Raw genomic sequence first — 26154 nt, forward strand, 5'->3', positions numbered from 1 at the left:
TTTGGTTGGACAGAAGCATGATATAATGTAACCCTAGAAGCTATTGTTTTTTTACTACTGTGTTTCTCCAACAATACGGCCTCCCCCAATAGGAAGTCCCAGCATGTTTTATAGGCATAAAATGAAATTAAGCCCCTCCCCCCAAATTAAGGCCTATATTAAACATGCGAAATGGGGGGAAATGGCGGGGGGCTTGCTGTTAGGAGCGTCCTGCGGGCAGCCATGCCTTGCCACCAACCTCCCTACTGTCACCAAGTACAGGAAGGTGAGGTGACAGCCCGCGCCGCGTCCGCCTCCCAGCTGAGCCCCGCCGAGTGAGCGCCTCTGCCTGATGCCCGTGCTGCTGCAGCGTTTGGAGATGCGTGGGGACGGGACGGGCTGGGCGAGGGGTGGAAAGGACGGGCGGCTTTGGGCTCTCTCCACTGGACCTGCCGGCCAGGGAAGCAGCACTGCCATCACCTCGCCTCCCTGTCTGCAGACGGGTGGGCACTATCACTGCCTCGGGCGGCCTCTCCCGGTGGCCCCTTTGGGGTCGAGCTGGAGGGACTTGGAAAGGCAAACTTGGATCGGCCCGGCTCTTTCGCTTGGGAGGCAGGCGTGCACCCGCGGCTCGCTTTCCCAGCTCTGCTGAGCCCACCCGGCTCCGGCACGGCCCTGGCAGGATGAGCGGAGGGCCCAGTGGGCAGGTGCTCACTGTCTTGGCCAGAGCTCCACCACCGGGCAGGAGGGCCCACCTGTCAGCTGCGCTGGGTGCCCCAGGTGAAGCTCTTCGCGCTCCTCCCAGCGCTAGGCAGGAATGGCGGCTGGGCGCTTCTCCCAGGGTGGGCCAATCCTGTGCTGCAGCCCCGGGAGATTTGCCTCCCCATGTGGGGTTGGGCTGCCCTCTCAGGCAGGGGAGGCTTTGTCGTAGTAGGGTGTCGCTTTTAAAAGAATGGGCTTTGCCTTCGAACGATGCCCGGGAAGGCGGCGACAGGAGCACCTGAAGCTGGGTGTCTCCACTGGGCTCCAGTTGCAGGGAGGAGCCCTGGCTGGCCCCGCATGGCTGCGCCAAATGCCACGTGGCTGCGCCAAACGCGGCACGGGAAGAAAGGAAAGCAACGGTGGTGGAAGGTCTCCTGATACGAAGTGCCCCACCAACGTTGAGGTCAACATCCAAGCCGTCGCTACCTGCCCACCCGAGGATGCAAGGGGGGGAATTAAGTCACCCCTGAAAAGACGGCCTAGCCATTTTTTCGGGGGTCAAAAAAAATGGCCTTATTATGGCCCGGCCTTATTTTGTGAGAAACACGGTAGTTTTACTTTATTCTTTGGAGCATTTAGTTCTTTAAAACCACTGCCAAAATGTTACTTACCAGTTTAAATTGATATTTGTACTAATATACAATGTATTATTCTTTTAATTATTCTTTTTATTCAGTCACTCCAACTAACAGAACAATTTTTGAAACCCAATTGCAGGTTCTAATTTTCAGCTATATGGAACACTAAGAGACAAGCACTAGATGACTAGTTTCATCATCTTTGGAATTTTTATGATGTGGGAGCCAGATGTTATTCTATGGCAAAGGTGTCAAATTGGCGGCTCATAGGCCGGATATGTCATGTGCAGGCCACACCCATCCTAGCTCCGTGAATGGGAAAAATGTTGTAAAACATAATGTGACAGCAACATGATATGGCGGGTTTGACACCCGTATTCTATGGCATTCAAATCATCCACTGGGAATTGAACTCATGGACCTTTGCACTTTAAATGACTATATACAGTGCAGTAGCTTTAGCAGCAATCTAGGTCCTGGTATTAGGTGGTTGCAGAAAGGGATAGAGACAGGCTATCAGAATGGCACATGCAACCCAGCTGGCCTTAAGCTCTGTGATTTGAAAGGCATCAGGGTTATATTATATCATGCCTCCATCTGTCCACCTATATAATGAACCCTGTTCAAATCCTATTTTCCCTTTTGGGAGTCAATGTAACTAAAAATGCCACAGGATATAACGTTGTATAAAAACAGAGGGAAATGGAAGCCATGTAAAATCCCATACATTGGATTGAATTTCTGAGAATTTCAGGTCATATATTTTCATTATATTTGTTTTTTCTTTATCTCATCAATACATGGTACTTACAAGCCTCAAACAATAATTTACTTTCATAGATAAAAAGGGAGCTCAGAAAAACAAAGCAAACTTAGATTTTGTTGTGTCTGCTTGAAAGCATCATATATAATTGGATCTTAGTTTACTCAATACAATGCTGCAACCAATCACAATAAGGAAAATAAACTGGACTGCAACTCACTAGTACACTAGTATACTGTTAATTATTTTAAAAGAAGGGCTCATTTGTTTTCATTAATTTCAAAACAGGAAAATGTTATTAATCAACTCTGTAGGGCAATGCTACTTCACTATGAGTCTTTCAAGACATCTGTTAAACCCTAATTACTAGCTCTCCTCTTTAGTAACTACAGACACCACAAGGCAGCAGTTAAGTCACTAGTTGAAGTACTCAGAGAAAACAGTGACAAATTGCTAGAAAGTCCTCGCAGTATTGAAGCAATTACTTCTTATTTTAGAGCATTTTTTCAGTCTCATCAAAGAGTGTAAAGAAAATAGTTTACTGATGCTGCTGTCTTTATCTATTTATTGAAAATATAACCTCAGAGAAAAGATTATATTAACTTTGGCTGCACAGTATGGCACAGAGAGAGATAAATTTCATTTAAGAATTTGAAAAGTGGATGTTTATATTTATAAACATATATTTGTTTGATATTATATTTGTTCAAGAAAAGTTGGAAAAACCCATTAATATTTAATATGCATTTGCATAAATGGCAGATGAAGAGATAAGTGCCTAAATATCAACATCAACAGTATTCAACAAAGTTTGTCATTGTATTTTTCCTTTAAATGTCCACAGCTGACAGAGGAAATAGAAGAGAGATGCAAATATGCCATCAAACTCACAAAATGTCAACTGTTTTTCATTTTTAAAAGATAATTTTCTTTGAAAATCTTTCATTCTTCCAGTGTCAAGAGGAACAGGGTAAAATGAACTTCTACAAACTCTGTAAAAAAAAGCAACTCTAAACAGCTGCTATACAATTTTGTAATTGATGTTAAAAATGTCAAAAATATGCTCACTTTTACTTTGGGGTTTCAGAAAGGGCAGTTGATTAAAAAAAATGCCATATTTAAAGGGTTGATTGAAAAAGGTGGACAATTTGTTATCAGACTAACGGTGGGAATGGTGCTGCATATTAATATGTAGTGCATGTGTAGACATGTAGTAATGTAGACACAGGACAATATTTAAATAGAATCTAACTATAAGGCTACCTATACTTCTGTAAGGCACTTTAATTAAAGAGCCCTTTTCATTAAGCCAGAGGCCTCCAAACATAGCTGGCATAGCTGGCTAGAGAATTCTAGAAATTGAAGTACACAAGTCTTAAAGTTGCCAAGTTTGGGGACCCCTGCATTAAGTCAATATGAAGAAGATGGAAGCTTTGCAATAGGAATTGATCTTCCCACCCACTCCAGAATACCACTTTCAGTGAACTTCAGGAGAAGACAAAGCTTTAGATACTTTTGATCAGTAAATCAAATTAAATGTTTGTAGTGTAAACTTTTGAACTGCTTTAATGTTTATATAATATCTTTGTACTGTTCCAGACCTCATATTGGATGATGTTTTTATTTTATTTTTATTTATTTGATTTGTCAATTGTTTACAAGATAATAAGTACAAGTGTATACATAGTTGTGAATATATGAAATGGGTACATATAAGAAAAATAAAAGAATAAGAGAAACAATAGGACAGGGACGGTAGGCATGTTACAGGATCCTTGGTACTCTATAAACTTGGTGGTTTTCTTGCAGACGTTTGATAACAACATCAGTTTGGTAATGAAACTTCTGCAAGAAAACTACCAGGTTAGAGAGCCCAAAGGATCCCACAATTCACCCCTGAGCTACAAATATTCTCTTACATTGGATGATGTTATGTATGCAAAATAATTTGTCCTTTATTTTTGTATTATTTTTTGAGTGCCATTCTTGTGTGGAAAAAATTAGAATGGCAAACCTTATATTTGTAAGAAGAATGAACACTCCGTCACATTTAAAGCAAATGGGGAAACCTTGTGGATACATAAGCCATACTTAGATTTCATATATTCAGCATGTCCTTTCTAATCCAGGCAGGGATGGATTCAAATTTTTTAACAACCAGTTCTGTGGGCGTGGCTTAGTTGGTGGGCATGGCTTGGTGGTCATGTGACTGGCTGGGCATGGCCAACTCAACATCACTCACATCAAGGCACACATCTCCCCGCCTGGCCTCTCATGATTGTGGGGATGCTGCAACAGTCGTAAGTGTGAAAAATCATCATAAGTCACTTTTCTCGGTGCCATTGTAACATTAAATGGTCATTCCACACAAGCAAAGTACCAGCAAAGGAGGGGGAAAAAAACTCCAGAGACGTTCCAGAGACAGGAAGTCTAGTCCTGCCAAGAATGTAATAAGGGTTAATGGAGAGGCAGTTTCTGTAAGCAACACCAGAATGTTTCCTTCCTGCCTTCCTTACAGGATTAGGCCAGTAATTTCTTCTAACAACCGGTTCTCCAAACTGCTTAGAATGTTAACAACCAGTTCTAGCGAATAGGTGCAAACTGGCTTCAAGCCTACATTTAGTCTCCTTTCTGTATTAAGTTGTGCTTAATTATAAATAGTCCTTGACTTAGCAACCATTTGAAATCACCTCTCTGGTTCTGAAGTTCCATCAGTCACCCCCCTGTGGTCACATGACCTCATGTCAATTGTTTGGCAACCGGCTCACACCCCCCAAAATTATGTGACCACATTTTACTACATTGTTTCCAAAACCTGGCAATTACTTTTGAATTTTGATAAAACTGTCTCATAGCAAACAATTGGTTTGCTCAATGACTGTGACGTTCACTTAACAACCACCCCCAAAAAGGTTGTACAATTGGGTTGGTCATGTAGAAGATCTGCTTTAAGGTCATCGTGACTTATAATCACAATAACTCCATTAAGGTCCTAATTGAAGGACTACTTATACTGCACTTATATCCATTTTAGGAGTGGTGGTGGCACAATGGCTAGAATGCAATATTACAGGCTAACTCTGTCCATAGCCTGAACAGCTCAAGATTGACTCAGCTGTCCATTCTTCCAAGGTTGGTAAAATGAGGACCTAGACTGTTAGGGCCAATATGCTGACATTGTAAACTGCTCAGTAAGTGCTCTAAAGCAGGGGTCTCCAACCTTGGCAACTTTAAGACTTGTGGACTTCAGCTCCCAGATTTCCTCGGCCAGTTCACTTCGCTGGCTGAGGAATTCTTGGAGTTGAAGTCCATAAGTCTTAAAGTTGCCAAGATTGGAGACCCCTGCTCTAAAGCATTATGGAGCAGTACATAAATCTAAGTGCTATTGCTATTGCTGTCGGATATTTTTGTTAAGGTATAAGGTAGCATACATAATGGACTCCATCCCACATAGAAACATTTTAAACATTACAATAGATGCAGAGGTGGTATTCAGCAGGTTCTGACCAGTTCTGGAGAACTGGTAACGGAAATTTTGAGGAGTTTGGAGAATCAGCAAATCCCACCTCTGACTGGAGATTTTACACCATCCTTCCCCTGCCACGCCCACCAAGCCACGCCCACAGAACCAATAGTAAAATAATTTGAATCACACCACTGAATAGATGGGTACATACAGAACAGAACATTTGAACTGGATTAGAAAAATAATAAATATTATTTTATTTATTAACATTGTATAGTAAAGTTGATGAAAGTTAGAGTGGTTTGCGAGTGTTATCTAGCAAAAATATATAAGCAACATTTTTAAAAAGTTAAATGGAACTGCAGGGTTTTTGCTCAAATTTATAATGAACCAAAGCAATGGAGAACTATAGAATAATGTAAGCCCAATAGCAAATTGATTTTTTTTGTCTTTTAATGACCCCGTAATCCCTTGGGGGCTGGAGTTGGGGCAATTGAATGGAGCTGAGTGTTTACTGCCCAGATGCTCTTCCTTTCGCCAATGAAGAGTTCACAGCTAATACTTACTCATTGTGCCCAGAGAGAAAAATATCTGCCGGTACCTAGGATCAAACTCACAGCCCCCTGATTGTGAGGCGAGAGCTCCACCTCTAGGCCACTGCACCACCAATAGCAAATTGATAAGGTGCCAAAATAACACAATGCTAAACACAATGCAAAGATCTGTGTATTCCTTTATTCTCATAGCATTTTTATTATCAGTTTGAAGCTACAATGCAATACCTTTTCTTATTTAGAATGTTTGAACTATCAAAAACAATAAAATTTATTGCAAATCTTGCAAATTAAATTTAAAAGAGAAAAATAAACACAATAAAGAAGGCAAAAATGGGTGCAAAAGGGACTAGCAAAGCATTCTGAAGTTGTAAGAACTATGAAAAACAGTGCAGAGTAGAAGAACTGAGCGGTACATCTCACGGGCAAGCGTGCTGGCAGTCCAATTGAAAAGAGTTTCAGCTGGACAGTTAAGCATATACCTGGCAATTCATATGAAAAATGCATACAATGGGATGTTTTAGTTGTGGGAAAGCTATGGTGGTTTCCCTATTTAAAAAAATATAAAAAAATATGGACAGTATGTTAGATGATGCCATTAACGTAATAGGAACAATAAAGTCCAAAGCTAAGAAAAAGATGACAAATTATCTTCCATGGTAAGGAGGATGAATTTGCCAATTCTGCCAAATAAGTTTTTTTTTTTTTACTTTTGCTGACTTAAAATCAGCTTCTGACTATACAACAGCTACCCAAAGTGTACCACCTACAAATGCTGGTTGTACCATCTACGATTTAGTGAAGCTAGGGAAGAAACTCTGATCAGTCTAATGAGGTAAATGAGCATGTTCAATGAATCATTATGATGTTTCAGTCTGGAGCATGGTTCTGAGAGGCATAATTATGGAAGAAAGCTTAAAATGTAGGCAGACAAAGAAAAAAAGATGGGAACATTAAAAAAAATTGACCACTCCATTATATTTATCAGTAGAATTGTATATCCTGCATATGTTTGAGTGATCAACAAATACTAATAATTTCACTACTATTAAATACATGTTTTAAATGTATGTTCTTGGCAAAGGGTCAAGGTGAAACTAATTCATTTCTATTTGCACTATGATATACAGATGATACGTTAAACAAGTCTCATAATCTCCCATACTATATCCTGCTAATACAACTGAGCATGTTGAAAGACTTATGTTGACTCTATTTAAATCTCAAGCCACTTTAATTTCTGCCTAGAAGGGAGCACTTAGTCTGTGTGCAAAATAAACCTATTTAAAATGTAATAAAATTCATGCGCATATATCTAAATGTATTCTGGAATATAAAAGACAATACACCAATAGATTGATCTCTATCCATTTCCACTCTAGGATGTCATTTTATGATGACTGACTCTCTCTCTCTCTCTCTCTCTCTCTCTCTCTATCTATCTATCTATCTATCTATCTATCTATCTATCTATCTATGTCAGGGGTATCAAACTCACAGCCCATGGGCTGGATGCATCACACATTGGCCATGCCCAACCCCATTTTAGCAAATTTAGAGGGGAAAAAGTCATAATAGTCACGAGGACAATGTGATGATGTGAGTTTGACATCCCTGATCTATGTCATACCAAATCATCATGAATCTTTTTGGTGTCCTTAAAAATGGAATTCATTATGGCTATTACAGTTTCACTACAGTTAGGGAAAATCCTAAAATTGCTCAGGCAAGGAAATTTTAGGTAAATTAGTACCTTAACTTCAGCTGGGATGACAGTGCAGGTACCAATCCCTCAAACACAGAACATTGCATGGATTAGCCTTGTGTGGCATAGCGATAATGGGAGCCTTTATAGTGACCTGCACAATGGTGTGATTCAACCGGTGTAACAACCGGTACAGTGATCGCATGCGTGCACACCATTTAAAATAACCCATTTTCAGCTATAATACTTACATTCTACTGCAGCCCCGGTGAGTGAAACAGCTGAAGCGTGGCAAAACTACTCTGCCACGTGAATCAGCTGTGCTCCAAAACAAGGAAATAAAGCACAGGAAAGAGCAGGGATGGGGGCAAAATGATCACCAGAACAGATTTGGTTTACCTAAATCGGTCCGAACCTGCAGAATCCCACCCCTGGACCTGCATTGAGCCAATTCAGATAATATGGCCAAACCAAATTAAGTAAGCAGCCATATCTATATCTAAAATGGCTTCATTTCTGCATTTATATGCGGATTTTATTCATTACATTGTCTCTTGCTTATAATTGGGATGTGACTTTTTTTCTTTTCATGAAATGCTCTTTAAAAATGTTCATCTCAGTGAATTTGTGTTGAATTTTTCTCCTCATAAGGACTGATTTTCAGTAAGAAATATGTATGCTGCCAAGCAGCTTAGGATGATGAAGCAATTAAAAAGTGTGATTTCCCAATGATGGGATAATGGAATATCTGTTTTTTCACTGCAATTAAAACTGAATACATTAATTTAACATGGGGGAGGGTTCCTAAGAAAAAATAATGTTCTAAATATGGAGAAAAAATGTATTGTAGATGCTTACTGCTATAACGGAAACTCCAGCTGCTGTGCTGTTGGGCTTAGGGCCTGTGTTGAAATGTTTTTTTATCTTTCCAGCTACTGACAACTGATGCTCATTTTCTGGAAGGCCATCATCCTACAAAACAAAAACAAGCAATTCATTTCAGGACTAACAAATTTGTGGTTATTTTTCTAAAGTTATTGTGTCCCAAGGATTTTTAATTTTCACAAATATAATTAATTTTGTGAATCCAAAATTTACAAACACCTTGGTGGCCTTTTATCATCAACTAAGAACTCCTGAATAGAATCCTATCTGAAGATAACAAAGTATTATTATAACTCCTAGCTATAATCATGTTTCTACTATGATTTATTGCTTAACTTTAATAATATGCCTGAAGGTAACCAAAAACAAGGCGTGCTAATTTCAATGTTTGGGGGCACTTTCACACCAAAAAAAAAAAAAACCTGATAATCTCAATAATATTAGTATTTCATGAACCATGTATATTTTTAGAACGACTCCAGATTTTCTGTGAGGCCCTTTTAAACCCCTTTAAAAATACATTTTGAAGACCAGGTATTATAATTTCATTTATTTATACAACTTTTAATCAACATAGCAATTGTAAATAAAAATTAAACAATCTTGATTGGCAACTTCCAGGTTCTTGTACTTACAGCCAAAGTTCTTTTAAAAGCAATATTTTCTGATCTATTTTAGACATAATGTGTTTTATTCCTTCCAGCCAGGTAAGACTTTTGAAATGCTGAATTCAGAATTAAAATAATTATTATATTTCACAAAAAGATACTGTGCTATACCTAAAGGTTCTGCTATATCTTTGATTGCAACATAAACAGTAAATTATAATGAAATGATTAAGAGAAACCTAAGGCTTGTTTACATCTCTTCATCCAAAATCAGATGTATTTCAGTCAGAAACTGATTCAGAAAGCTTAGACCAAATGGATAGTTTTTCAGTAAAGTAGAATTGAACATGTCTGTTTTCCAGTAACTAGCAGCACAGTCAGGCTTATGTCACTGAAACTAAAATGGAACCATTTGGCCCCAAAATTGGTTTATACAGTTGCCTTATGCATCAATATAACGCCAGAGTAATTTTGGCGAATCTTAATTGATCTTCTGAAGTATACACAAGCTGCGCATACAAAGTGCAGCCACAATATGTTGTATTATCATTTTTGCATAATAATATTAATGCCATAATTTGTAATGACACTAGGAATCCAATATAGTGATTCTAATAATATAGTGATTGAATCACACTAAATTTTGGAAATATTAAAGAGATCATAAATGAAAGATGTACAATGTTCTTTTTTTGTTACTAAATAAATTGAGGAGAAAAATCAGACTTGTATCACTGATCTCACTATTTCACCACTGGAATTCTAGGCTGTGCTTTGTTTCTTTTGGTTATCTCACAGAATGAAACTCTATGAAGCTTTTTCAAATTCAACATTGGCAAAGATGGATCTAATTTTTCTACATTTTCAAGTTTATTTAAGTTTTACTTTTTAGTTAGAATAAAAAAGTTAAGAATCATTTCATCTTTGACTCAACTTGAAAATAACTGATTTTTCTGAAATCTGGGAGGTATTGAATTCCATTTTGGTCAGTTGGAATACTTGCACTTAATGCTGCAAACATTATAATAAATATTTTGACATAAACCTAAATTGCAGGCTGCTAAATCAATATTCAAGATAGTGAGATGGACCGCATATAAATTTAATAAATTAATTTCAATAAATAAATATTCTGAGGCATTGTAACAAATTGATAAAATGTATATTCATGTGAATTTTGGAATAATAAATAATGAGTGTCAGTATTGTGATTTTGTGAAAGAGTAGAAGCTCAGTTTAACATATGTAAATTTACTTTCATAAAAATGAGGCTAGTAGAACAGGGAGTTTTATTTTGTAGATAACTGATAAAAATCATTCAATATAACTACCTTTCTATTTAGAAATGGGAACTTATACAATGTAGGTATATACTATTTCAGGCTAAAATAACTTTAATCATTGCTGAGTAAAGATATGTATATTCTAAAATTTATCTTTTTTAAAAAAATAGTACATCAAATTAACCAGAATATAAATTTTGGTTGGAATATAACCAAATAATTTCTAGAATAAAAACCCTTCATGTTGCATCTATCATGTAAGTGGGATAGGTAAAAAATTATTATATTACATTATAAGGGCAAATTTGTACCTGAATTGTAGCAATGGATAAGTTGATCTATCACAATCTAAATTAGCCTTTCTTTTTTTTTATAGGCAAGGAAAATAATTTCTGAGCAATTTAATCAAATTATCTGAAATGCCATTGGATATTCATTCCTCCCCCTCCCTTCTTTATGCAAGGTTCTCTCTCCTTCTGGTTAGCTTGATGCACTATTTTTTTAAAAAGATAAATTTTAAAGCCCTATTCAGTTTTAAATTTAATGGAAAAATGTATCCTGGTATGGCAAGTCCTTTATAACAAGTTTATGAATGGGAATTGGCAAAACTTCAGAAAGTTAGTTACACTTTCTGAAGACACAACACCATCTTGAGTCTGGCATATTCTTAAACTCATTTTCAGAATATACGCAGAGAAAGTTATTATTGGAGATAAGCCTACATTTTGCTGTAATATTTAAAAATTTCATATTTCCAAAACAGCATTCCAGCTGATTTGACAAATAATGCAATAAAATGCAGTGTGGCTAAAATGAAACAAGTAGCTTTACTTACATTAACCCATGGATGCTCAAGCACTTGCAAAGCTGAAAAACGCTGTTCTACATCTACCTGAAGCATCATAGTAATTAGTTCCTACAGAATGAAAATAGTATACCCAGTAAGTTCATTCTAATAGGATACATTTGATAAAGAATTTTGCAAAGATGATAATAGCAAATACATTACTGAATACATTGAAAAAAGTAAGATGCAAGGATGAAATACATTCCAACCTTGCCTTTTAATGTATAACGCTGATAACTGAAAAGTTTAGAAAAACCTAAAAGTTGGAAAATCATTTGAAAAATTTAAAATAGTATTGAATCTAAGGATGGTCAAATATATTTGAAACAATATTTTATTATTAATATCTACGAAATAATTTGGAAAATATTTTCCTAAATATCCAGAAAATACGCTCATTAATTTCTCAAGTCCTTATATTCAGTTCCAGAAAGCCTCCTGTACTATCAATTCGAGTATAACACAGTATTTTTTATTTTCCATATTTTCTAAAATCCAGGTTCTATTCCTCGGCACAACTAAACAGACTTGGATAGAATCTTTGTTACCTTCCCTTCATATGAGTCCTTCAAAGCTAAAATATTTTCCTTCCAGATACTGTAATATGCATAATTTCATTTGGCTTTAAGGGCTTATACATCCTCTGCATGCACTGAGGAACTGTAAATTGTCCACAGCTTTCCCGGAAAACTAAAGCAAACAATCATAGTAGAACTATAGTTCCAAATTACAATAAATTAGAATGTTATTTAAAGCATTGTTGACATTAATCATGTATACTAATAGAATCATGCTTCATATCCAAACATAGCATTAATTGTAGCATTTCTTTAGTAATTTTGGAGATGTATAATCTCGTAAAATGAACAATGCAAAGAAGATGTATCAGATGTAGATTTAATAAACTATCAAAAGCATAGGAATGTTATTGATTTAGAAGCTATCTTAAACATGTCTAGTACAGAGATATAAAGAAATGCTACAGTGTTATAATTAATGCTATGTTAATGTATATATTAATGATATGAAAATATATATATATATATATATATATATATATATATATATATATATATATATATATATATATATATATATATATATATATATATATATATATATTTGTTTTCTGAGGTTCTCATGGTATTTGTATGTGGATCTTTGGTTATTCGGGTTTTCTCCCATCGTAGATTAAAGTTGTAGCAAAGTCTGTAAAGGTCCCACTCGCCATCTTCAGGAACACTATGCAGAAGCTGAGTGCCAGTGCAAGCAGTTGAGCACTGCTTGCACTGGCAACTAAAAGCACAGCCTGACAATGACAGTGGGAACCTCCCAACGCAACAAAGCTGAATCTGCAGAAGTACCCGAAAACTTAAGATATATATATATATATATATATATATATATATATATATATATATATATATATATATATATATATATATATATATATATATATATTCTTAAGTTTTATGGTATTACATGTATGGCATTCAGCTTGTTCGGGTATTTTCCCACATCACTGTAGTTGTTCTTTTAAAGTTGTAGCAAAGTCTGTAAAAGTCTGACTCACAGATGAACACTATACAGAAGCCTGATGATGGCAAATAATACCCGAACCAAGCCAACACCATACATGGGCACCTAAAAACTTAAGAAACATATATATATATATATATATATATATATATATATATATATATATATATATATATAAAGATCCATCCATATATATATATATAGATATATTGCAATAGAACAACATAAAGAAATGCTCTAAAGGAAAGAAAAAACATTTTTAATATACCTTTGCAGAGTCAGATACATTATCCCAATAAGGAGATGGAAACTCTACTTGTCCCATCAAAATCTGATCAAAAAGAACTTCCTGGTCTTCTCCACTTCTGCATAACAAAGAAATAAAACTGTCATTTTCTCATTACTCCTAATAAATTAAAGACAAGCAAAAAGACAAAAAGCTTTTTAAAATGCTGCAAAACTATGTTTGTTATGCACTGCCATAAGTGGAGTTTTTTGGGCAATCTGAATTGCAAATCAAATATTTGTTAGAGTCATAGACCAGCATAAACACAAATATCAAATTTGAAATTTAAGGAAAAGACAAAAGAAGAAGAGAATAAAAAAAGCCTCATAAAGCAGTCAGTTTTATATTGGAATGGTTCGGACATTTATAACCCTGCATATTTCTTATTTCCATTAAATATGGTTTACACTGCAGACAATTCTAGTAACATAGAACTCAAGTTTCTATGAAAAAAGAGATTTCCCCCCAGTATTTAAGTCTTAGTAACAATATGTTCCTCTATTGCTATTTTATGTTTTACAAATGGGAGGAGGCTAGCAGCCAATATTACACCCAGGCAGGGGAAGAAAACCATATGGGCAACTGATAGAATAGTTAAGAGATGAATAGAAAATCATAGCTCGTACCCACGGAATGGAGGAAAACCACACAGCAGGATGTAAGTAATCACACCAGCTGCCCAGATGTCCACCTTCAGGCCATATCTAAAATTGATAAGGGATTATGGTTAGGAAACCAAGAATGTATGATCTAAGGGAAATAAAGGCAACAGAAAATGATATGTTGGTAAGGATCTTCATTAAATTAAATGATCTCATCTGAATAAAAGTGTAGTTTACATCACATTTGTATGATATAAGGACAAACTTATAAATAAATATAAGATATCAAAATTCAAATTCGGTATGGTTTCTATTTCAAAGAACATTGCTTCATCCTATGGGGAAAAATAATTGTCCATTGAATCCCTTGTACCAGGCGCAGTTAGTTTACCCAGTTTCTGCAATGATTTCTGGAGCCACATAGGTGGGGGTTCCACAGACCGTGTAAAGAGGTCCATCTACTATTGTGGCCAGACCAAAATCTCCTAGTTTCAGCGACTTGCTTCCATCTTGGTGCTCATAGACCTGAAAACAAAATTAAAACAATTAAATTATGCCAGAAATATGATATTCTTTTAATAGCCAACCTTATATACTTTAAGGAAGCAGACCCTGCCACTCTCCAGCATATTCATGTGTGAATTTGGAGTGAGGAAGAAAGACGAAGGCAAAGTAGTATGGAGATAGTGGAAAAGGTTTTGAAACTAACCAGTTTTCAGTTTAATGAACATCAACCATGAGACCAAATATTATAACTAAAATATAGGAGCCCAAAGGCAATACAACTTTTATGTACATAGTTCCATCGATATATGATATACAATTTTGGCATAGTGTGACTCCAGTCCTTTAGACACTGTTTTATTCTTGGTAAACATAGAATTTAATTAGTCAAACAAACGCTTAAAAATATTTGGGAAAGATGTTCATTTTAATTTCCTGTGTGTTTAAAATGTGATAGTAGGAAGAGATGAAACTTTTGGTTTTCAGAAAGTCGATTTTGTCTCATTTCTAGATGACTTTTTAAAAATAATATTCTTTTAAATTCTACATATTTTTTCTCTTTTTAAAATCTGCAGATTTTTTAAATGATATTTTAAATCTACAGATTTAAAAATATTAAATCTACAGATTTAAAAATATTAAGTTTAATATTTAAGAAAACACCAAATCATTTACAGTATGTAGTGGCACAGGATTATTATTATTTTTTTACTTCCACTTTCTTTTCTGTCACAGGTCATGGAAGTCTTGATAACATATTTGAAACTTCCCCATAAAAGAGTAGGTGTTGGGTAAATCACACAGAAAAAATACAGTTGACATTTACTTGTAAGAAAAACCATTTCTGTCCACTGCTATAAAATGTTACCATGAAACATTTCATGAAAGTAAGGATAACCTGTGGGAAAAAGATGGGCAGCCAGGCAATTACCTACAGTTATGATTAATATATATCTTCATGTCCACTGTTACACAAAGGACACAGGAGGCTATAAATTTTCTTTTCTAAAAATGTAACATCAGCTATTGAACCATCATACAAAATGAGATGAATATAGATTAGGGACTGCAGCACATTTCAAACCACAATTGTGAGAAACTAAATTTATTTTTCAAGTACTCCTTTGAAAGAATATATGCTCTATGCTTTTGAAAATACCAGTCATAATGAAAAAAGGAGGATGAAGATATATTGGATATGTTCACCACCACATTGAGTTATTTTTTGAAAAATGATGAATATAAACAATATAAAAAACAAACAACTAATCTTTAATTTAGTATAATTCATGACCAAGTATTTTATTTAGATAGATAAACAGAAGACTCTTTTAAGCTCTTTATTTGCTTGGTCATAAATTGTCCATCAAATATTGTTAGTTGTTGAGAATAAGAGACAAACAGAGCTTGTCTTTTTCATATTAATACATCCTTTAAGAATGGAATCCTATTGGTGACAGGATGCCTTTGTGCACTTCCTACCTCAATTATTCTACATTTCTAGGGCAAATTTCTAGGATGTGCAGGAATTTGTAAGCTGTTTTTCTAACAACTCTCCCTTGTGTCTCTTTTTATTTTCCTAGGACACTTTTTCTTTTAAACTGTTAGCAAAGCAACAACCAAAACTATTCTAAGATCAGAGGCAAAGAGAAATAATATTTCATAATTTACTTGCAATAAGAATAATGTAAAGGTTCTTATTACGGGCCACTATATCATCAAATATATATTCTGAAGTGGCAATATAGAAATATAGAAATGTATTATTCCCTCCAGTTAATTTATAACAAATTCATGCGACCGGAATTTGTCTTTAGAAAACACATTATCAAATTCTCAACACAAAGCAATGGCAACACCAAAATGTATAAGGAAAGAAAATACAACTGCAGCTGTAGTAAAAACATATGTATACTTCTGGTTATTAACTATTAAGAACATGTTTACTGATGTAGCAGATCTACTACTATACTAGTAATTATTTCTCAACATTTTTAATAACATTTCAGATATTTAACAATGATTTTCAGGGAACATCTAATTAATCTTACAAACTGTTTTTCTTGGCCATTACTTCTTAATAAATAGTTTTAGATATTTTTATTAAAGATTCTGTGTAGCTAGGATTATGGAAACTATAGAGGAAAATCTTTGCAAATCTAAATAACAATTTCATCAGTTTATGAAGGACCAATTAAAAGAATTCATATTTTCTATAGTTTATATTTTTCCTAAAGATTTTAAAAAAGAAAACTTTGAATGAAGAAATGTAGACATTAATCTTTTTTTTCCTATAAATATATAGTAAATATAATGAGGGAGAAAATATTGCATGTCCTAAATCTTTGACATGCCCACAGTCCAGGATTAGCCAGAAATGCTGGGACTACAATTCCCAAAATTCCCTGCCAATATGGCAATGACTTACTAGAGAATGTTGGAAGTTGCAGTCTGATGGATATCAGATTGAATACTATAACCTCAGCAAGAAAGATTGAAATATATAATTAAGGCTGAAATAAGAAACAGTAATATATTCACTATCTGCCTTGTCAAGATCAAAGAATGTAAATGATCATTTAAAGTTCATCTTAGTCAAAAAGTAAGGTCTTTACAAATTCTATTTTCCTTTGAGACCTGAAGGCCAATTAAAGAGATGTGGATTAGTGTAAATTACTCACCATGTAGCGCTTTCACTGTTTTAGCTAAGCAATAAAACAGTGTAATTGTACAACACTAATTGAATCCAGCTACATATAATTGTGTGCTACCATATGCATCCTATTATTCTAAAGGCTATCCATATTTTCTAAGCTGCTCGGTGATCACTGCAGATGGCAACAGTCAGAGAAGTTGTTCTCCTGGGCTTATTATATGGCTATAAAGCTATCCCATGATTTGACAAAATAATCACACTAAATAGTAGCAATTATGGAAAAATGTTCCAATTAAAATGGGAAAACTCAGCTTTCCAAATGAAGTGAGCCTAGACTATTACAGTCTTGCATAAACAATAGACATTCCAATTTTCTTCAGCAACTGAAAGCTTATTGATTAATGCATATTTTGAAATATAATTCAGTAATCTCTCTATACTGGGATGGTTCTTTGTTTTCTAAGAACTGGACACATCACAGCGTAGAAGTTAACTATGCAAAACTATACAGCATAGGCCTATTGTAACACGCACATACACACCTTTCCTATTGCCCTGGGTTAATTTCATCCTCCTAGCCTTTGAAAGTTAATGTAGCCATGTAAATAAGAGTTTATTATTTTATAATAAATAAAAGTCTTAATGTTCATAAAGAGGCATGCAACCATTGTCTCCTTCCAAAATTCTTGCTCTTGTTGGAATTAGGTACTGTTTCAGTCTGATTGCTCCTCTTCTAGTTGCTGCTGAGTTCCAGGCCAAGCTCTAGGCAGGAATCACACTGCAATGGGCTGTTTACCATAGCTTGTGGGCAACTGACTGATAATTCACTTGTTTGGTTGTAATAGTTCTCAGACCACTTTCTTAGAAGTTGTTTCTATTTCTTCAGCTTCCTGTTATCTCCTTCTCCTTCTCTCCTATACCTCCACACTTTTGTAAGTTAAGGGCCTGGATGGGGTGATGACCTATGTATGTCACCAAGTTTCTAAAAAACATCAGGGTGTGGTTAGTCAGTCAGACACTGAAAATTACCAGATGCTTGTGAGTAAACTGTGAGTGGGAGAAAGAATTAATGAATCCATCTCCTTTCAAGTTTCTCAGACAATAAACTTTACTACCCTTTGGGAGAAAGGATAAGTTGAACCTATCCTTGGGGAAGCGGGAGTGGGAGCATTTCTGCCTGGTTGCAGCGGCTTTTCCCAAATGCAGATATCTCGGCTTCATTCCCTCACATATACAAAAATGGATTAACCGCCATCTCCATTCAGATCAAAAATTTTCAGAGTTTAAGAGTGAAAGATAATGGGAGATATTTTAGGATCTCAGTCAGAGGCACATTAAGCCACCCCAACCTGACTTTCTATAAAAAGGATACTGTCTCGTGTACTAACTAACCATCATAGCTTCTCTTGGTTCTGAAGAACTGAATATAAAGACATTTGTTTTACATTCTACTTACATTTTATACAGGATTTAAAATCAACATTCTGAAGGAGACTTGAAAATTATTTCAAAATTACATGATCATTAAAATATGTAATAGCCAACAATCCAGCTGCTTTACTTTTCACTATTTCTGATTCCTAAACCCTTTCCAAAGAGTCATTGTAATATATTGCATTATCATATTTATAAAAGGCAGCAACTCCCTCCATAGAAATAATAAAGAAATGGAATGGAAGAAAACAGATACTAATTTTCTTTTCTTCTTAAAATCTGGATTTCATTGTGGACAGTTGCTTGGTAGCCATCAAACACCCACCTCTACAATTAATAGTTCTAAACCAACAAAAAACATTTGTGTTGGGGCATATAAAATAGTACCGATAAGTACTATTTTAATTTTAATCAATAGGCTGATATATTGGGGTGTGAGAATGATTTGGGAAACAAAAAAGCTGCAGACTGGGCAATGGTTAAACAAGAAACATCTGAGACCATAGAAGGAATGGAAACATACAAACATCTTGGAAGGGGCCTTCCCTAGTTGTAAAGGCAATAGGGGAAAGATGTAGTGTCATACTTCAAAAATATCTTTACACACTATCTTTACACAGTAAAGATAGAACTAGTACTCCTGGGTATATTTCTTGTCTGGATTACCTTACAAGGCTGGCATTAATCTTTCAAGTCCTTTCTACATCTCTCACTTGTTAGTGTACCAGAAGCATCTGAAATTTTTGTGTGAAACAAAATTATGGACTAAGATGGACTTTGGCTCAATCTAGTAAGGCCATTTTTTGTTCTAATTCTGAAAACTATTTTAAGCTGAAAGTGCCCCTAAATTGACTGAAATTTGAGATAGTGATTGATAGATGATTGCTATGAATTATATGCATCAAAATATCTATCGCCATTTGATGTTTTACTTACCAGCAGATTTTCAGGTTTGATATCCCTGTGAACAATGTTCAAGGTATGAAGGTATTTGATGGCACTGGCCAGATTGTACAGCATCCCACTGGCATCCCTCTCTGTATACTTATTTGTGGAGGTAATAGCATCAAAAAGATCTCCTCCCTGAATTAAAATGAATGTAACATATTAGTATATTCTACTATGATTCAGGAGAAAGATCATAATAATTGATAGTATTTTCTTTCAGGACATCTTAGAATTTCCATTCTTAAAGAAAAGAATGAAATCTGCAGTGGACATTCTATATATCTATAAATGACGAGATTAACTCAAAGAATTTTATCCTAGAAAAGTGCACTTTAACTGTTCATGGATTCTGACATTTCAGTTTGCCATCCTTCCAATAAAATATTGTAAAACTTTTTCCAACAGTTAGAAAGAGGAAAGGAAATTGACAGGTAAGAAGGAAAATGTGAAATATTTAAACTAAACAGGGAAATGCTGATGTCCTGTTAAAACCCTAATGCAGGATTCCCCAACTCTTCAACTTATTGACTTCTCATGAAGCTTCAGATTGTTTTATTTTTATTTAATTTATTTATTAAATTTGTTTGCCACCCATCACAAAGCAACTCAGATTGTTCGCTGACTCTCAAATAATAATGAAAACATTTTAATAAATACCACTTAATAGTACAACTGCTACTAATTGTATCAATTGTAAGTGGTGTCTATTACAAAATACTAGGTGATTTACAACTACAAAACAAGTGGAGCACCACTTGATCACTGACTGGCATTGACAAAATCACATCAGTCAACTGCAAAAGGCAGCTTTACTTGGAACAGCTTACTTCCTCTAACAATAATTTTTAATACGATCAAACAGCATCCATCTATCCCAGGTTCTTCAGAAGGACTCAATAGGTGGATAAAAAAAGCCAAATTCAATTTAAACATATGAAAACCATAACGATAATACGAACCCTGTGAATAATCCCATAAAGCCTAGCAGGTCAATATTGATCACTTTGTGGAACCCTGCCCTAATGTGCTAATCTTGCAAGTAATCTAATTAAATATAATTCAACATTTTACTTTCCATAAGCAACTCTTCAACTTCCCAATTTCAGTCATATTGTCATAATTTTTTAATAGATTACTCACTATTAGCTAGTCAATGATACTGCTTGATTTCTTCACTAATGTTGCACTTTTCTGGATGCAAGACAAACTGGAAACGGCTTTTAAAATGTTTTTTTTTTAATTAAAAAGGGATGGGATAAGATGGAAGAACAGCCTTATCACCTTTCACCATAAGGCACTGATATCCAGAAGAACAATAACCAATTACTTATTTACTTCCTTCCAAAAGAAATGCTATAATATTTCCCTTCTCATGGGAAATTGAAGTTAGATCCTTTGAACAGCAGGAAGAAACCCTATCATAAATCATGCTTGTTAAAATAACTAGGGCAATGCAAGTCTTGCATAATAATTTAGTCCCAGTACATACAATGGCAGCTTGCCAGCAACCACATCCTCTCTCACCTTTCATAATTCCTATTTGAAATTTGTTTTTATTTATATTTATGAAATGCATTTTTTACATTTTAGGACAGAAAGATATGCCTGGGATGAAAACAGAATGTACGTGCAGCAACAGGACCCACTTATGTTAAGTTTGTTGTGACCAATGAAAGCGTAATGTTATTAACTAAAGTTTGACATGCCAGCAACCTTCTCTTGAAAATCTTTGCCATTAGAGAATTTAATTTACATGTTAAGCCTTCAAAAAGCAGCCCTTAGCAGATGGTTACTCATCTGTAAATGGGAATAGTGAGTAGATTATTCAACAAGCTTCCAAGAATACTTGCTTTACTATTTGAAAAAGAAACATATAGCAAGCTTTATTCAATTTTAAACAGACTGCCCCATCGTGACATTCCCTTTTGGGGCTGGCAGGCACAAGTAAGCAAAGCACAGAAAGGGAATAGAAAATAGTAAGGCATAGAAGTTAAATGCGTAAGTTAAGAAAATAAAATATAGATAAATCTAGTTTACACCAATGGCATTCACTAGACCTCTCCATATTTTTCCATTCCTGTGGAGAGGAAAACCAGGGACTTATTCATCGGGAAAGGAAAGGAAAATCTGAATTCCAATAAAGCATACCAAACATGCACATCTTTTTTTTTAAGAATCCAATTTGTTCTGTGAAATATTATAGGGAAATGTATATGCCTTAGGTTACATAGAAGTTTTCACTTCATTGGCTTTAGAGTTGAAAAGGACCACAAGAATGATCTAATCCAGTTTCAAGCAGACAGATTTTTTTTTGTCTCCTAGCAATCTCCCTCCATTTCTGTCCTTTTTTATTACTGTGTGCACAAAACAACAATCCAGTGCAATGACAAGGCTCCAATCACCTGCTGCCTTCCAGCAACTCTGCCATCTGAAGTCTTCCCTACAGAACTATCCACTAAATGATTAAAGGGAACTGCTTTAACTACCTACCAAAACTTTTACTAGCACATGACACTAAATCTTTTTCAGCTGTACATTTTGTTTGGTTTTTCTTTTGACACATCAATCCGGATGGCATCATAATCAGTTACCTTCCAGGTGGAACTTCCCAAGTATTCTTTGGTGGCTTTGAAAAAAGGGCATCTATGTTCCTAACTGATAGTAATTGAATCATTAGCTACATACATAATATGAGACTCCTGCAAAGGTTTATCAGGAATATAGATGAAAAAGTCAACTTGGTTACTAGTGCTGGGTAGATCAATTCTTACTCTTCGTGCTAGGGAATACACTCAGGTTTAAGGAAATATGTGACAATCAAGAAGAAGACTAACTCCATTTTCACAGAACAAGGTATCAAACTCAAGGCCCACTGGGTGCAAAGAAACAGCCCTGGAAACAGCAAAGGATTGGCCCATGGTGCCTGTGTTTAAAAAAATGGAGCTTGGGGAGGATGTGTGTGGCCTCCAGGCCCGTTTTTTGGCCATGATGGCCTCCTGCAGCTCTCCTTCTCTTTCGTTTTCCCGGTTAGAGGGCTAGCAAAACAAGCTAAAAACAAAACAAAAGGATAAATGTTTCTCCTTTTGCATTTGAGCATGCAAGAAGGCGAAAGAGAAAGAGGAAAGACAAAGAAAAAGAAGGAAGGATGGGAAGAGAGCAAGGAAGGAAAAATAAGAAACGAGGGGAAAGGAAAAAAAGGAGAAGGAAGAGGGAAGGGGAAAAAAAGGCAGGCAAGAAGGAAGGAGATTATAATAAGAGTGAGGGAGGGTCTGTGGGAAGTCTGCCTTAGCACTTGGCCACCACAAGTACCCCCAACATGAGTGACATTGAGTCCCCCCTCAAGGTCAAACACAACCCTGATGCAGCCCTCAATGAAATCAAGTTTGACACTCCTGCCACAGAACCTTTATATTACTAGCAGATTTGCCACCACAGCTGGAGTGTGACTCTCCTCATCAGGATATGGATGAGTTTAAAGAAAGGCCAGGTAGAATCCCAATTCCCTCTTTGAAAGTTCACCCCTGTGCAATCGTAAGGAAAATAAAATTTTCTAGCGTACATGGCAATCTTTTCACAAGCAGAGTCTGTTTTCAAGCCTATTTTGGTATCCTCAAAAATTGTTTTATTTTTTATTTCTACAGCCATCTAATCAAATGACTCTGGTTGGTGTACATTATAAGACATTAAACAAATAAAACAGTACAAAATATATAATAAACTAAGCAGAAGCTGATAAATGTTCATCTGTACTTACTTTTACAAGCTCCATGACAAGATACAACTCAGTGGGCATATCCATTTCCTCAATCAGGAGAACAATGTTGGGATGTTTGACCCGCCTTAAAATAGAAACTTCATTCTGAATCATGTGTTCCTGCATAAAAGGAGAGAAAAAAAATATGAAAAGAGGATGAAAAAAAACCATATAGTTGCTCCAGGACTTTTGTCTTATTTAATGAGGTAAGTTGTTGTTATAATTTATCAAGTCAACCACAGAGGTCATGACTATAGATGCCATATCCTAGATAGAATCAATATATTCAACTTCTGGTTTTCTTGGCGGTGGTGGCTTGCCAGGACCTTGTTTCTAAGGCTGAAAGAGATACTGACTGACCCAAAATCCTTTCACTAGTCTCTCTGCCTAGGGTAGGACTAGAACCCATGGGCTGCTACTTTCTAATCCATTACCTTAATAACTACACTTAACTAATCTCCTTTAATGGAGCATCATAATGGAAAGATGAAACTCACATAATGGAAAGATGAAACTCAGTATTCATTAAGAAGTTGTAAAACCCTTATAAATTAATGCATAAGTCAACGACTATGCTGAGGCTGAGAAAATGAATATCAAAAGTAAAACAGAGGTAGAAGATTAAACTGGCAATTGTTTTATTTAGATTTAAGCATGCCTATATTTAACATATCTGATATTGAATATTTTCTTTTAGTATGCTTGTAAAGAACTACACTTCCAATCTTTTAACTCAAAAATTATATACTGCATAACAAATCATATTTTCCCAAGCAAAAAGAAAATAACAGCTGCATTTTCTTTAGACATTTTAGCTCTTAATATTTTTCTTCCCAGGACTTCTCCAAGCCAATATATTATGCCTTGACCTCTCATCCTTACTAAACTGAACATCTTGTTGTTTTCATGTCAGGTTCGTCAAGTTGCATAGTTTTGTAGAACAATTTAAAAAGTTGCTTTTAACTCCAAGTAAAAATGCTAAATGGTCTGGGACCAGACTAGTCAAACAGCATTTTTCTGCATATAATTATGCTTGAGAATCAAGATCTGTCTTGAGGCCCCTCCAGATGTTTACTTAATGGCAATATGTAAAAGTGCCTTTTCTGTGGCAGCTTCCCACATTCCGTGCACCTGCCCCAAGATGCATTGCTTCTCATTACTTGTTTTACAATATGGTAGCCTTTTTAAAAAAATCATCTTGACTGCTGAATGTTATACTTATAGATTCTGGGTTATTTTCAAAGGCAGCCCTATGCAGACCATATTATAATAAACTAATTTCATCGACTGATGAAGTGTTCAAAGAAGTCTACATGTAGCCAAGCTCATATTACAGGGACTCCTATCCATTCCATCAGTTTCCATATGGCCAAATAACTCAAAGATAACATCACAAGAGTTTATTCACATCATCACATTAGATTCCAATTGGTATGTAATTCTGAGTCAATGTAAGCTATTTTTTTCTGTAAAGAACCATCTGACTATGTCACGGTGCCCTGCCAGATCCTTGTTCCATCTGTTGTTCAGCAAATGTTGGACAACATTTTTTTTTAATTAACCACTAACTTGGAGTGCCTGATCTAATTCAAAAACTGAACATAAGATACATCTGATGCTCCATTGTGGATCTCGATACTTACCTTTCCTCTGCATTTACTTTTTTTAATGATTTTCAGGGCATATTCTCTACCAGTTGACCTAACAACATTCAGAAGAAGGAAGAAACAAATTAAATTGATTTACCCAATAGTGACAACATTTTACAATTTAACACATAACCTGAGATTATTTTGCAGAGTTGCCTAAATGTATACCTTATTAAAAATGACTAAAAAATTTCCAGCAGCCAGTAAGGAACGTTTTAGAAAGTTTCTATTTCATTACTGTAGCAAGCTGCTGTGAAACATGAAGAGATATAGGATATTGATTTAAATAATATAACTGCTAACAGAAATGAAAACATTAAAGATTAAAATGAAGTTTAAATTCACTATTTAAAGCAAAGGCTTAGGAAAAATAAGAAGTCCACCCACATTTTATCTTATTGCAGCATTGTTAAAAAAAAAAAAAAGCAGCATAACTCCCTGAGCAAGGCGTCATTTTCCCACTAGAGGGCTTCTTGGCATAATATAGTTTTTCAGAAATAAGATACTTCATCATCAAAAAGCTATCTTTATATAGATTACCATTTGGAATTCTCCTCCCCCTTCTTCCTCCCTCTCCTCCTGCCGCACCCCCCCCCCCATATTTTTTAATCCTTGGCTTGCATGTTCAACTTTTATTTTTTTAAAAAAATTCAAATTTTATAATATTACCAGTTCTAGTGATACCAAAATATATGCAGATGCTATTTTATTCTTTGCCTCATTAAGCAATATTAAATTCAGTGTGGTATTTGAATTGCTCCACTCTACCTCCTTTTTTTTTTTTTTTTTTAACTTTTCCTCACCTTAAAATATTACACTTCAGATGTGCTCAAATATATGGCAAAACTTTGGTAGGATAGCCTGAGCTTACACAATTCTATTGAGTGTCCAGGAATGACATATACCAGTGGTGGCTAACTTTTTTGGGCTCCTGTGCCAAAATTTGTGCACGTGCTTGCATGTTCGTGCTCATGTGCCAGCACCCAGAAGGCAATGCGTGCCCCTCCACGCCCCCTACACATGCATGCGCAATCCCACCCCATCCCCCACCGCCCGTTTACCTGCACTGCGCCTCACAGCTGATTTTGGGCCGGTTTCAGGCCTTTTTCAGCCTGGTTTTTCCCAAAATACCAGAAGTGACGAAACGGGGCTAGTTTTCGGCCTACAAAGCTTGTAGAAGCCTGAAGAAGCCTTCCTCAAGCCTTTGGAGGCCAAAAAAAGGCCTCAAGCTGGCCCAAAATCAGCTGTGAGGCATGCACATGCGCAGTGAGGTAAGTTTGCCTGTAGCTTGCGTGCCGGCACAAATGGCTCTGTGTGCCACCTGTGGCATGGGTGCCATAGGTTCGCCATCA

General features: G+C 35.7%; 1 protein-coding gene across 2 annotated transcripts in view; it reads right to left on the reverse strand.

Moving 5' to 3' along the window:
• DCLK1 (doublecortin like kinase 1) overlaps positions 1–26154 on the reverse strand; it is a 172182-nt gene that overhangs the window by 15412 nt on the left and 130616 nt on the right. For both annotated transcript variants that reach the window (XM_026681879.2, XM_026681878.2), the window contains exons 9-16: positions 24797–24854; positions 23154–23273; positions 19388–19534; positions 14249–14382; positions 13882–13959; positions 13238–13334; positions 11419–11499; positions 8666–8779 (exon numbers count right to left, since the gene is read on the reverse strand). In XM_026681879.2, the coding sequence (XP_026537664.1) occupies positions 8666–8779; positions 11419–11499; positions 13238–13334; positions 13882–13959; positions 14249–14382; positions 19388–19534; positions 23154–23273; positions 24797–24854 (829 nt within the window). The remainder of the gene's footprint in view (positions 1–8665; positions 8780–11418; positions 11500–13237; positions 13335–13881; positions 13960–14248; positions 14383–19387; positions 19535–23153; positions 23274–24796; positions 24855–26154) is intronic.

Source organism: Notechis scutatus, chromosome 5 (genome assembly GCF_049901735.1).
Source record: "Notechis scutatus isolate UNSWTSFEM ecotype Mainland chromosome 5, rNotScu1.2, whole genome shotgun sequence".
Taxonomy (NCBI): Eukaryota; Metazoa; Chordata; class Lepidosauria; order Squamata; family Elapidae; genus Notechis; species Notechis scutatus.